Raw genomic sequence first — 13,655 nt, 5'->3', positions numbered from 1 at the left:
AAAAAAAAAAAAAAAAAAAAAAAAAGAATGAGGCTTCGAAGTCTGATAAGTTTCCTAGGTTTGTGTCTGTGACCCGGCCAAGCTGCTGAGTCCAATGTAGGGGTCCTGATATCTTCATGCTGACTGTGAGGATCAAATGAGATAAAGAATGTGAACATTGTCTGGAATGAAGTATGAGCAATCCTGCAGGATCTCTTTCAGCCCTTTTACTGCAGAGTTCCATTTTATAATGTTACATTGCTTATTTATTTAGTGGAGAAAATAACGGCGGTTAAATAATAGACCATGTGTTCTTTATGGGTAGGTTCTTGTTTCCTATCCTGTTAGACCAGGACAGAGCTGATATAGGCACTTAGGAAGTATTTGTGGTACTAGAAAGGAATTAGTGAAGAGAGCCTATCAATTTCTTTGTAAATAAAGCACAAAAGAAGGTAACTGTTGCTCGGTGAGGGACTGATCTTGGCACAGAAATACACTGGTATCGATTATTATTACTGATTTCCTTTAAAGTAGAATTTTGAAGCCCATAAGCTATTAATATGATATGGTCAGTTCATGTATTGCCTCTTTAAAATATATCTGAATTTAGATTACCTGGTTGGCCAACCAAATTCTTTTTCTCATTTTCAGTGGAATCTTTATGGATTTAATTATTGAGAGAAGACTCTTCTAGTCTGATAAGGTTCTAAGTATAGTTTTCTGTAGAAACAGAATATCAGCTCCAGTGCACCAAGGAAATGTTTAAAAAGCTCGGCAGATGAGTTTTGTTTAACTTGTGGCATTTTACTTTCTCATGCCATAGTTTTTCCTATTTTAGAAGGGTAGTGATACTCCATTTTCTCGTTACTAAGTCAAGGATGTGTGGAAAACAAATTATTATTCATTTAAACCAATGGGGACTTTACAAAAAAAAACTGACAGTGAAAAAAATGTCAGCTTATAAGATTTGATAGCTGGGCGTGATGGCACAAACCTGTAATCCCAGCACTCAGGAGGCTGAAGCAGGAGGATCGTTGCAAATTCGAGACCAGCCTGGGCTACAAAATGAGCTCAAGGCCAGCCTGAACTGCATAGTGAGACCCTGTCTCAAAAAAAAGACAAAAAACAAAAAAAGCTTGTAAAGTAGCTTTATAATCTATATTAAATTTTTCTTTATCTTATCCTTTTTATATACCCAGGTGCTATACTTGTATTTTTACCAGGACTCGCAGAAATCAAAATGCTGTATGAACAGCTCCAGTCTAACGCTCTTTTCAACAACAGACGCAGCAATCGGTAAGCCAGTTGCTTCCGTATCCTTAATTATCCATGGCCATTGTCTACAAAATTGAGTAACAGAAGGGCGCCGCTACAGCCCTCAGCCTCTGCAGACTGGTGTTTCTCTTCAAGCGTACGTTTATGTCAGGTGGAAACAGACAAACCTGTTTTCTTGGAGAAATGAGCTATTCCATTCCATCAAAGATATTTTTCTTCACTTAGCATAATGACTCAGCAAACTTGCACATAATTCTAAGTGCCAGATTCCTGGGGAGGAGGGGAAGAGGGAGGCAAAGCTAGCATTCAGAACTAAGAAGTGCTACCATTTTGAGAGAAAATAACTTTTTTGGGGGGGTACCGGAAATCACACTCAGAACCTCGCGCTTGGCAGGAAGACACTGTGAGAAAATAATTTTCAAAGACTATTTTAGTAGCATGGTACCATGGATGTATATTCACGTCTAGAGGGAAAACTCGCTAACAAATGAACATTCTCCAGAAGCATAAGGAGGAAACAGCTTACATCACGGTCTTTGTCTCCCTTTCTCTGAATTTAAAGGTAGAGGGAAGATTATTCTTTGCTAGTTAGTTTGCTTTAGGTTTGTTGCTTGTAGAATATGAATTATTTATTCCCCTTGACTATTTACTATTTTCCTCAAGTTGGTACCAGATTTTTAGTTCCCAGATAAGGATCAAAGAGAACCTTCCCGTTTGGAAGAGTTGGCCCTTGAGCATAGGTGCACAGAAGCGAATTCATGCTGGGAATTTGAATAGAAGTACACCCACTGGATCTAACTTCAGCGCTTCGTGCCAGAATCCTTAGTGTGCTTTTATTTCCTTTCAGATGTATTATTCACCCGCTTCACTCATCTTTATCCAGTGAAGAGCAGCAGGCTGTGTTTATAAAGCCTCCAGTGGGGGTGACGAAGATTATAATCTCCACCAACATCGCGGAGACGTCCATAACTATTGATGATGTTGTGTATGTCATCGACTGTGGGAAAATGAAGGAGAAGAGGTATTGTCTTTCAGTGATGGAACAGAGGGGGCAGAATACTGCACTTCGGGTGACACAGCTTGTAATGGCTGATGCTAATGTACATGAATTAGTGTTCTAAAAAGCACTTTAGGAAAACGAAGTATAGCTGCATGAGTGAGTCTGTAACCAAGAGCATGAATGTTAGAGTCAGACAAGGATATAAAATTAAAGGTTTTATCTTCAGAAAGAAGGAATTTGTTTTCTTCGCATTTTTAAATTTGCTTGTACATATGCTTGGGAGAAAAGAGGTGTCTAAGGAACTGTGTTGTGGCGCTTGATGCCATTTAAATTGGCACCGACCCCTCCCACGCGGTGCCGTCTGGCCTAGAGCACACGGGCGCTGTGTCCTTCAGGGGAGGGAAGGTTGTTCGGCTTCTGTGCCAGGCGGTTTTGGCCACATGTGTGTAAGCCAACTCAGTGTTTCCTTTTCCTTTGTAGATACGATGCCGGCAAAGGGATGGAAAGCCTAGAGGATACTTTCGTGTCTCAGGCCAATGCTCTGCAAAGGAAAGGCCGAGCAGGCCGCGTTGCCTCTGGGGTCTGCTTCCATTTATTCACCAGCCACCACTACAATCACCAGCTATTAAAGCAGCAGCTGCCAGAGATACAGAGAGTACCGCTGGAACAGCTGTGTCTAAGGTCACACCTTGAGTTTTGTATTCTGCTTCAAAATGTTTCTCACCCTATTTGAGTTCTGTTTTCTTTTTTCCAAGTAGAAAACATTTTGCTAAGAGTGGACATGAAGGAATTCACTCCTTTGCAAAGAAAGAGCTCTTCAGAGTGGCCTTTATCATTCCTTTTAACTTTCTGCACATAGAAATCTCTTATTGTAGAGCATGGCCCTAAAATAGAGCTTAATGATGTATTTATAAGTTAAGAAAACAAAACAGTCAAACTTATCGAGGAACTTCTGCTCCAGGCAGCACCAATATCAGATTACCCTGAGGGAAAATAGAATTTAATAAATGAACGATCAATTTCTGTGTGTGTGTGTGTGTGGTGGTGGAGATGGAGCCCGGGGCCTTGTGCATCCCTGATCTACATCCCTTGCCCTTACCTATCAGGGCTGGGGAGTCTTTGATTTAGCCTTTCTTAAAATGCACTTGGCAATATATAAGAACTATAAAACTAGCCAGGCTGTCTGACCCAGTCATTACCTTGAGAGAGTATGCCCATATAAAAATAAGCCAAAAAGGGGCTCAGGGATATAGCTCAATGGCATAAGCGCCTGCTTGGCAAGTGCAAGGTCCTAAGTTTGATTCCCGGTACCAAAAACAAACAACAAACAAACAAAATTAACCCAAAAAGAAGGGGAAAACCACTTATACAAAGATATATAGTTCCTCTTTTATACAGTAGGCATATCTTACGAAGTTTCTGTTTGCCAGGCATTGGGCTATGCACTGTATGGTTCAAGAATGGTGTGTTCATGTCAGAGTTTAAGAACTTGGAAGCCAGGTGCGATAGCCCAGGCCTATAATCTCAGCACTCAGGAGGCTGAAATAAGAGGCTTGCCATGAGTGTGAGGCCAGCTTGGACTATATAGTGAGTTTAAAGCTAGCCTGAAGTACAGAGTGAGATTCTGTCTCATACAAACAAAAAGAAAAATAAAACTATAAGTATATAAATTAACAATTAAGGAATTATAAGTGAAGAAAATAAAATTTTATATATATTGTATTTTTTCTCTTCTGAGAAGTTATTGAAGTTCATAATATAAAATACTAGTCTTTAAAAATCTATCACAAGATATAATATAGATTAATTTTATAAACAAGGGCCAGGGATATAGCTCAGTGGCACAGCACCTGCCTGGCAAGTGCAAGGTCCTGAGTGCGATTTCCAATACCCCAAAAAAAGAAAATTAAATAAATAATTTTATAAACAATGTGTAGTTTTAATGTGAAAAAGAGTAAGTGGGATTTGAATTTTTTCATAAATACTTTTAATTGCATAGCAGTCATAACCAACCTAATGGTTTCCAGTTTTTATTGTGATAATCCTTTACCATGAGGTCTTCCTTCTTAGTAAATATTTAAGCGTATGCCTTAGTCACTTTTATGTCACTGGACACAGTGCCTGACACCCACAACTTAAAGGAAGAGAGATTTCCTTTGACTCACAGTTCCAATGAGGTCAGTCCATGGTCAGTTGGCGCCAAGGCCGAAACTGCATGGCAGGACGCGTGGTGCAGGAATGCTGTTCCCTGCGTGGCAGCAGAGAGAAGGGAGGAGCCAGGGAAGCGAGGTCTCTTCCAAGTTACAGCCCCTGTGGCCCACTCTTCCAACCAGGCCCCGTCTCCCAACAGCACATTCAGCTGCAAACACAGCAGTGGGTTCACCCACTCATGAGAACGGCACCACTGTGATCCAGGCACCTTCCAAAAGCCCCACCGCTGTCACAGCAGGCCTTGGGAGGACATCCTTGGTCTAAACCATAGCCATACACAAACAGTGTGTTAGTTATAGGCACAGTCTTGCACGACATCTCTAGAATGTAGGAATCGCTCGTAACTAAGACTTAGTGCCTGTGGAGCAGCTCCCCACCCCCTCACTCCCAGCCCCTAGCAACCACCACTGTCCTCTGCTTCTACGTGTTTATTGTAGATAACACATATAAGGGACATCATGCACTGTTTGTCCGGTGAGTTAGCGTCACATCCTCAAGGGTCACCCAGTTGTTGTACATTGCAGAATTCCTTCCTTTTTTAAGGCTAGCTGACTAGTATTCCACTGTACTTATATACCACATTTTCCTCGTCCACTCATCTGTCAATATACATTTACGTTATTTCCACATCTTGGTTGTTAAGAATGATGCTGCAGCCGGGCATGGTGGTGCCTGCCTGTAATCCCAGCACTTGGGAGGCTGAGGCATGAGGATAGCCCTGAGTTCAAGGCCAGCCTGGGCTACACAGCTGTCTCAGAAAACAATAATGCTGCAATGAACAAGAGTGTGCAAGTAGCTGTTTGAGACATTGCTGCTGCTTTTTGGGTGAAGGATACCCAGAAGTGGGATTGCTGGATAACATGGTAGTTCTAATTTAATTTTCTGAGGACCATATATCCTGTTTTCCATGGCAGTACTGTCATTTTACATCCCCTCCAACAACAGATTCCAGTTTTTCCACATCCCTGCCAATACTTACGTTTTATCATTCGATTTTTATTTGGTAATTTAAACCCAACTGTTGGGGCCGGGGATGTAGCTCAGCGGCACAGCACCTGCCTGGCAAGCACAAGGTCCTGAGTTCAGTTCCCGGTACCAAAAATAAATAAATAAATAAACCCAACTGCTACAGAAAGAAGCATTTTGAAAGTTTATAAGAATGATTTTATTATAAATCTAAATGTTTCAGAACCTAAAAGTGTTTCTGTAGTTTATTTCTACAGAAACTAGATTTTTAAAAAATTTTTATTGAAACTAGAATTATATGGTTTGTTTAAGCAAAAACTAGGAAATGGTGAATTATTTTCACTCAAGAAATAAATTTTTCCTCTGTATCATTACACCGAATGTAAAACTGACAAGTTATCCATTTGTCTTTTCCAGAATCAAAATTTTAGACATGTTCAGCGCTCACAGTCTGCAGTCCGTGTTCTCCCGGCTCATTGAGCCGCCACACGCTGATTCTCTTCGTGCCTCAAAAATACGACTGCGAGACTTGGGCGCATTAACTCCAGATGAAAAGCTGACCCCTCTGGGGTACCACCTGGCCTCTCTGCCTGTGGATGTGAGGATCGGCAAGCTGATGCTCTTTGGGTCTATCTTTCGCTGTTTGGATCCTGCGCTCACCATTGCTGCCAGCTTAGCCTTTAAGTCTCCTTTTGTAAGTAAACAATACTCACCTAAACTGGAGTTTATGTCCTAGATCTCTGAGGGGTCCACGCGGGCTTCCGGGAGACATAAACCCCCAAATCGTCTGATCTTCAAAGAGATACATGCTCCAAATGAAAACTAAGAACTGGAGAGTGAGGGGTGGTGGCGCACACCTGTCGTCCCAGCACTCTGGAGGCTGAGGCAGGAGGATCACTGTGAGCTTGGGCTACATAGTGAGCTCAAGGCCTGCTTGAACTACATAGCAAGACCCTGTCTCAAAAAAACAAAAAAGCTGGGCATGGTGACACATACCTGTAATCGCAGCACTCGGGTGGCTGAGGCAGAAGGATCGCTGTGAATTTGAGGCCAGCTTGGGCTACATAAGCAAATTCAAGGCCAGCCTATACTACATAGTGAGACCCTGTCTCAAACTGCCCTCCCCCAAAAGATCTGGAGCTATAACTTATTTAAAATAATGAGCTTTTTATTATACCTGTTTACTTACTCATTATAGCAAAATTAGAAAATGCAAACCGACAACAACAAAAAATGCCCCTACATGATTTTAAAAGACAAATACACTTTGCCACTCTTATCTATAGCGTTAGTTTGCTCATCTTTTTCCTGTTTCTTAAGGTGGGAGATTAGGTTCTGGTTTTGAGCTCATTCATCTCATTTTTTCCCCCCTGGGAAAGCTATGTATCTTAAGCAATTTACTTAACATGTAAATCTTAGTTTGTTATGTTTTTTTGTTTTCCTGTTTATTAGTACATATTTGCTCTCCCTGATTACATTCGTCATGGGGATCTGGTACACGTACATAACACATCTTCATTCTCTTTACTTCCCCTTCGTGTTCCCCCGCACCTTCCCCTCCTTCTCTAGCTCCCTTTCTCATTCGCAGAGGATCTGTCTACCTGTATCATATCTTTTATTTTACTCTTTAAATTATTCTTCGAGTTTCTTATGTAAGAGAAACCATGTGATACTTATGCTTGTGTCTGATTGATTTTGCTTAAGACTGATTGCAAGGTACGTCCATTTTCTTACAGATGACTCGGATTCACCCTTCTTTATGGCCTAGTACTCCACTATGTACATAAACACCACATTCTCCCTGTCCGCCCGTCTGTCCAAGGCTCCATCGTTGTGAGTGGCGCTGCTATAAATATGAGCAGGCGTGTGTTACTGTGACGTGATGTCTTTAACGCTTTCAGAAGGGTACTAGATGGGGCCGGCTGGGCCAGACAGAATTTCTAGTTTTAGTTTTTTGAGGAATCTTCATACTGATTTCCACGGTGGTTACATACTAGTTTACACTCCTTCTAAACGTAGAAGGGTGTCTTTTCACTCTCAGCCTCACCGGCATTTGTTATTAGCTGATTTCCTGGACTCTCTACCGATGAGCTACACCCCAGTCACTCATTTCTCTTTTTATTTCTTTTGCGACTCACGGGTCACAACGCAGTAGGCATATATTGTTTACCTTTCACATAGTTACGAGTTCCTTGATTTTTTTTCTGTTATTTCTAATTGCAGACCGTTGTGATCATAGGACATAGTTTGTATTATTTCAGCCCATTAAAAAAGAATTGTTTTTTGGTACCAGGAATCAAACTCAGGACCTTGCACTTGCCAGGCAGGCACGTGCCACTAAGCTAGATCCCTGGCCCTGGCCCATTAAAATTTATTGAAGCCTGGCATAGTGGCTCATGCCTATAATTCTAGCACTTAGGAGGCTGAGGCAAGAAGATCACTGCAAGTTCAAGGCCAGCCTAGGCTATCTAGTTAGTTTAAGGCCAGCCTAAATTGTATAGCAAGACCTTGTCTCAAAAAAGCTAAAAGTTATTGAGCTTTGTTTTATGGTCAAGTATGCGGTCAGTTCTTAGAGAGTGTTCCCCATGTACTTCAGAAGAATGGGTATTCTGCTGTTGTTGAGTGGAGCATCAACCTGCCTTTATTTTTACCATGGCTTATCTTACGTAGGAGAAAAATAGATAAAGTCATTTTGTTCAGTTTTTAGTGTTATACTTCATAGAATTGTAAACTCATAGATCCACAAAAGGATCTGTCTTAGTTTCTTTTTTTGTTGCTGAGATAAAATACCGGACACCCAAAGTTAAAGGAAGAAAGGTTTATTTATCTCACAGTTTGTGGAGGTTTCAGTCCACACTTGGCTGGCTCCAAGGCAGGGTGGCATATGGCAAAGGGGCAACAGTTCATGGTGCCAGAAGACAGCAAAAGCAACAAAGGCAGAGATCTTAACAGTATTTTTCCGCCCCTTTTATATTGTTTCCAGTCTACTGGGACTAGGGCGGTGCCAGTCCAATCAGGGGACTGATCCAGCAATCACCCATCTTTAATCCCAGCACCCTTAATCTCAGCATTGCACCCTGAGTCAATCACATACCCTAAATTCAGCCACCTCCAAAAAGCTCTTTGTCTGCATGAGGCTTCGGGGAGACATCTAGACAAGATCTTGGTCCAGCTCTTTCATTTAACAGCAAGTGATAAAACAAAGCTCCAACAGAGGTAACCCAGCTTGCCCCGAGACATTCAGCATCAGTGCTGTAAACAGAAGCTCCACTGCCTGTTTCGCAGATCATCTCAAGAATCATCCCTGTTTTCCCTTATTGGAAAATGAAAGGACTCCCTGGAAATGTTGATGTTAGCGTTAGCCAGATCCGAGCACCTGACCTTGCTAGGCTGTGTAAACATGTTAGCTCCCAAATGTCATCTCTGGCTTTCCTAAAAAGGAAAGAATTGTACTTCTCAGTGGAAGTAAAGGTTGTTGCTGCTTTGTTACCTGTAGTCACTCAGTTACACAGAAATTTGAAAGAAGTTGGTTTCAAGGGGTTTCCAGTGGCATTGCGATGACGAGAGCCTCGGTGGAACTCGCTCACGCTGGCGTCTTCAGGGCCTGAGAAAGAAGAGGGCCGTTTTTGAATAAACACTATAAAAACAGAGGGAAGCACTGCTGCTAGGTAGGGAAGCTGATGATATTCACAGATAAAAGATGAACAAGAACTAAAATAGCACTTGCAAGGCCCTGGCATCCGTGCGCAGCACTGAAAAGAAAAAAATTGTAAAATAAAGATACCACAAAGGCAACAGGGTGTCTTATTTTAGATGCAGCTTTTAGGCTGAGTCGCTCTGGGGTGACTCTTGCCACTTAGAACAGAAGGCCCAGAAGAGGTGGCTCTGGGCGGGGAGACGGGCTCGGGGCAGAAAAGACCTTGGCTTGCTGCTTCCCGCATCCTTGCCGTGCCCCGGCTGAGCCGCTGGGGAGCCTGGTTCCACCCGCGTTCCCAGGCAGCTGGCCTCAGCAGCAGGAAGGTTCAGTTTGAACCCTCCTGTCAAATGTGTCCCTGAAAGCCAGGTGTTCTCCCTTAGGTGTCTCCCTGGGATAAAAAAGAGGAAGCTAACCAGAAAAAGCTGGAATTCGCCTTCGCAAACAGTGACTATCTGGCCCTTCTCCGGGCTTATAAGGTAAGTGGATAACCTCATCTGTACCTTGAGTTTATTGCCAGAGTTGGCACTAATACAGAGGCAATTCAGTTTGCTTTTCTCCACAATCTAGGGCTGGCAGCTGAGTACAAGAGAAGGCATGCATGCCAGTTACAATTACTGCAGACAGAACTTCTTGTCGGGAAGAGCCCTGCAGGTGAGTTGTCTCCGTGGCAGCTTGTTTTCATTCATTTTCCATTGTAGTTACCTCACATGAGGGCCAGGCAACTCTGTCTCTTCCTTTTTTTCTCTTTTTTTTAAGTGTAGTACTAGAGATTCAACCCAGGGAGCCAGGCATGGTGGCACATTCCTGTAATCCCAGCACTCGGGAGGCTGAGGCAGGAGGATCATTGCAGGTTCAAGACCAGCCTAGGTTACAAATTGAGCTCAAGGCCAGCCTGAACTGCATAGTGAGACCCTGTCTCAAAAAGACAAAAAAAAAAAAAAAGGAGATTCAACCCAGGGAATGCTGGGTTCAAATCTCATATATCCCCAGGCTTTTTATATTTTTTTGAGGCAGAGTCTCACAGAGTTGCTCAGGCTGACCTGGAACTTCTGATCCTCCCTCCTTCTCCTGAGTAGCTGGGACTACAGGCATGTGGCACCATGCCTGCCTATACTTGTTGTAGCTTGACATCAAAAATATTATTTCTGGACTGTGCTTCACATCTGCAGCTGTGTAAACAGACTTCTGAACTGTGCCATCAGGGCTTTGGGCTGAAACTTACAGCTGACCTGTTTTTTGTCCCTGGTAAAGAATGTGATTTCTTAATGCAGAAGGCCGAGGAGACTATCAGCATGGTGATGTTCTGACTTCTCCCTGGAAGTCCTTTCCCTCAGTAATTTACACCAGGCATTTTTACCCTCCATCCGCACACGCCTGAACCGTGTGCGCATTATGCTGGAGAGAGAGGTGAGACTTTCATGAGACTCTCAAAGAGGGTTACTCTCTTCTCAGAGCCAAAGAACTAATAGTGAGCTAGGCTTTATTCCCTTCTGTCCACTAGACCCCACTGTGTGCCGGTGAGGGTACAAGAGAGAAAGGTTCAGTGTCTCGTGTGCAGTAACCGGCAGCGCTGCTTCCGCCATGGCAGCGTTTCGGGCCCCTTGCAGTGTCTGAGAAGGCAGACCGATGACGGTGCCCGTCCTCTCAGGGCTGAGGCTGTGAGGGGTGGACTTTCTGTCATACTGCACACAGCGTGGCGGGGACGAGACGGTAAAACCCATGATACTCTCGGTTCTTACGCTGCCTGACATCAGCTTCTTCCTCCCTGTCCCCGAGTCCCAGCAGAGCAGAGTCCTTTTCCGTTTGCTTCAGACTGTGTTCCCAGTGCCTGGCACGGGGCTTCGCACTAGTGAGCGCTTAGTAATGATGCCTAGTAAGTGCCTGCGTGAGTGCATTTGGGTATTTAAGAGGAAACCCCGAGACCACCCCAGGATTTGCCTTCATTTTCCTCTGCCTTTAGGTGTACTGCGGTGAGATATTTTGAAAAGACAAGAGCTGTAGCATTATTCTGATTACTTCCGAGCCATAAATCTCCATCCTGACTGACAGTGAGATTCACCGGAAGAGATTGAAAAAATAAATAAGTAGCCTGGCGTGGTTTTGCCATGGTGCCACACTCACAGTCCCAGAATTCTGGGAGGCTGAGGCAGGAAGACTGTAAGATCAACCCTGGCCTGGGCAACTTAGTGAGACCTCTCTGAAAACTTAAAGAGGGTCAGGGGTAGGGGTATATTTCAGTGTGAGTTCAGTCCCGGATAGCACAAAAAAAATTAAATAAGCCCAGGTCCTATCCAGGCTAATCAAATCTGATATCTGTTAATTGTCATAATTGGATTTACCCATTGAACTGAATAGGTATGGTAATAAATATTTTCTCAAATCTTTAACATGTTTTAAGTATAAAAAATTGCCAGGTGTGGTGGCGCATGCTTGTAATCCCAGCACTTGGGAGGCTGAGGCAGGAGGATCATTGCAAGTTTGAGGCCAGCTTGGGTTACAAAGTGAGCTCAAGGCCAGCCTGAACTGTGTAGTGAGACCCTCTCTCAAAAAGACCAAATAAATAAATAAATAATAAAAATTTAAAATCGAGGTATTTTATTCCTTGGTGGTAGTTGTTTGTTTGTTTGTTTTTGAGACAAAATCTCACAATGTAGTCAGGCTGACCTTGAACTCCAGATCCTCTTGCCTCCGCCACCTGAATGCTCCATTTACAAGCATGTGCCACCACCGCCAGCTGTAATATTTTATTACTTTTTTTTACTGTTTATTATTTTTTTTTCAGGATGCATATAGATTTTGCTGTGCTCGACTAATTCAAAAGTTCCCTCTTTCCATTAAACTCCAGTTTAGGTTTGTTTGTTTGTTTGCGATAGTCTTGCTGTGTGGTTCAGGCTGGCCTTGAACTCACTATATAGCCTAGGCTGCCCTTGACCTCGCAGCAATCCTGTTGCCTCTAAACTCCATTTAGAATGTAGGGTTATTTTTTTATTAGGATCTCAATTAAGCCAGGCATAGTGGCACGTGCCTGTAATCGCAGCACTCAGCTGAGGCAAAATGATTGTGAAGCTTGAGCTACACAGCAAGACCCTGTCTCAAAACAAAACAAAACTCAAAGCCTTGTTGTGAAATAGAAACTCTGATGTGTTTAGTCCTAGCAGTATTTTGCCGTGTTATCCATATGTACTTGAGACATTCCAAGAAAATACTTAAATTGTCAAAAAGAGGGTAGGTGGCAGTGGTGGCACACACTTAAAGTCTCAGCTACTCAGGATGCTAAAGCAGGAGGATCTCAAGTTTGAGGCCATCTGGGCAACTTAGTGAGATCCTGACACAAAAAGTAAAAAGGGCTGCGCTGTAGCTCAGTAGCGGAATACTCCTGTGTGGGTTTAATCCCCGGTACCTTGAGAGAGAGAGAGGACACAGGATAGTGTTCCTTAATTTTCAGTTTCTTGATTTATTAGCTCCCTGTCTAGTGTTTAACACATAGCCTGTTCTGTTTTTGGTGTTTTGTGGTACTGGGGATTGAACCCAGGGACTCACGCATGCCAGGCAAGTATTCTACCACTGAGCTCCCCTCCTGGTCCTTTTTTCTTTAAGAAACAAGGTCTTGCTGTGTTGACCAGGCTGGCCTCTGGCTGCTGGGCTCAAGCAGTCTGCCCGCCTCAGCCACCCAAGTGCTGGGACCACCCGTGTGGACGCAGCTGTGTTTGAGCAGAAGCCACAAGAAAAGGAGGGTGCACTTTTTCCCTTACCCAGGTACTCAGCAACAGAAAGCAGTGTGTACATCGAAAATAATTATGTCCCCTTCCTGGAGACAGTTGGGAGCCACTGAGACTGCAAGAGGGAAAGTTCTGCAGAGATCAGTTGGCGAGACCTGAACCCCTCTAGGCCCAGCTAAGGAATGGAGAGGACACAAACAGACCTGCACGCAAGGAAACAGATAGCAGACAGTGCCACACACAGAAGAAGCTACATTTTTTTGCTGTCCTAAGAATATCCAGGAACATTAGACCTGCCCCAACTCCAGTGAAAATGTTTAAATATGTAATGAACAGTTAAACAAATCATCCCTAGGTTTTCTGAAATTTTAAAATTTCTATATAACTGACTTTGCCAGTTTTTATAAGTGGCAATTGCCAGTTTAAAAACCATTAGACAAGGGCATCTTTGAACCCATTTGACAAGTCGATGTGCACCTCACTGCTGTCTGCTGTCCACGGAAGTGGCATGGCTGACAGCCACTCGCTGTTGTAAGAACACACACTCACCTGTGGGGTGCGGATGCCCTTTCTCTTTCAGGAGATGGCCAGCCTCAAGCGACAGTTCACTGAACTCTTATCGGATATAGGGTTTGTAAAGGAGGGGCTCAGAGCAAGAGAGATGGAGAAAAGGGCCCGAGGAGGCGATGGTGTCCTAGATGCCACAGGAGAAGACGTAAGCAATACGTGGTTACTTCTTGTTTCTGTTTAATCAGAACATGAGCGTATGAAGTCAGAACCGCTTGCACATACCCTTCTTAAGCCCTGT

General features: G+C 43.4%; 1 protein-coding gene across 1 annotated transcript in view; it reads left to right on the top strand.

Annotated features, from left to right (window-relative positions):
- Positions 1 to 13,655, top strand: part of Dhx57 (DEAH (Asp-Glu-Ala-Asp/His) box polypeptide 57) — a 62,175-nt gene that overhangs the window by 36,438 nt on the left and 12,082 nt on the right. The window contains exons 14-20 of the mRNA XM_005390897.2: positions 1,179 to 1,275; positions 2,102 to 2,275; positions 2,735 to 2,935; positions 5,849 to 6,125; positions 9,509 to 9,604; positions 9,696 to 9,779; positions 13,428 to 13,562. Of these exons, the coding sequence (XP_005390954.1) occupies positions 1,179 to 1,275; positions 2,102 to 2,275; positions 2,735 to 2,935; positions 5,849 to 6,125; positions 9,509 to 9,604; positions 9,696 to 9,779; positions 13,428 to 13,562 (1,064 nt within the window). The remainder of the gene's footprint in view (positions 1 to 1,178; positions 1,276 to 2,101; positions 2,276 to 2,734; positions 2,936 to 5,848; positions 6,126 to 9,508; positions 9,605 to 9,695; positions 9,780 to 13,427; positions 13,563 to 13,655) is intronic.

This window comes from Chinchilla lanigera, unplaced genomic scaffold (genome assembly GCF_000276665.1).
Source record: "Chinchilla lanigera isolate Chin_1 unplaced genomic scaffold, ChiLan1.0 scaffold00040, whole genome shotgun sequence".
Lineage (NCBI taxonomy): Eukaryota > Metazoa > Chordata > Mammalia > Rodentia > Chinchillidae > Chinchilla > Chinchilla lanigera.
This window is presented reverse-complemented; position numbering and strand designations above follow the sequence as displayed.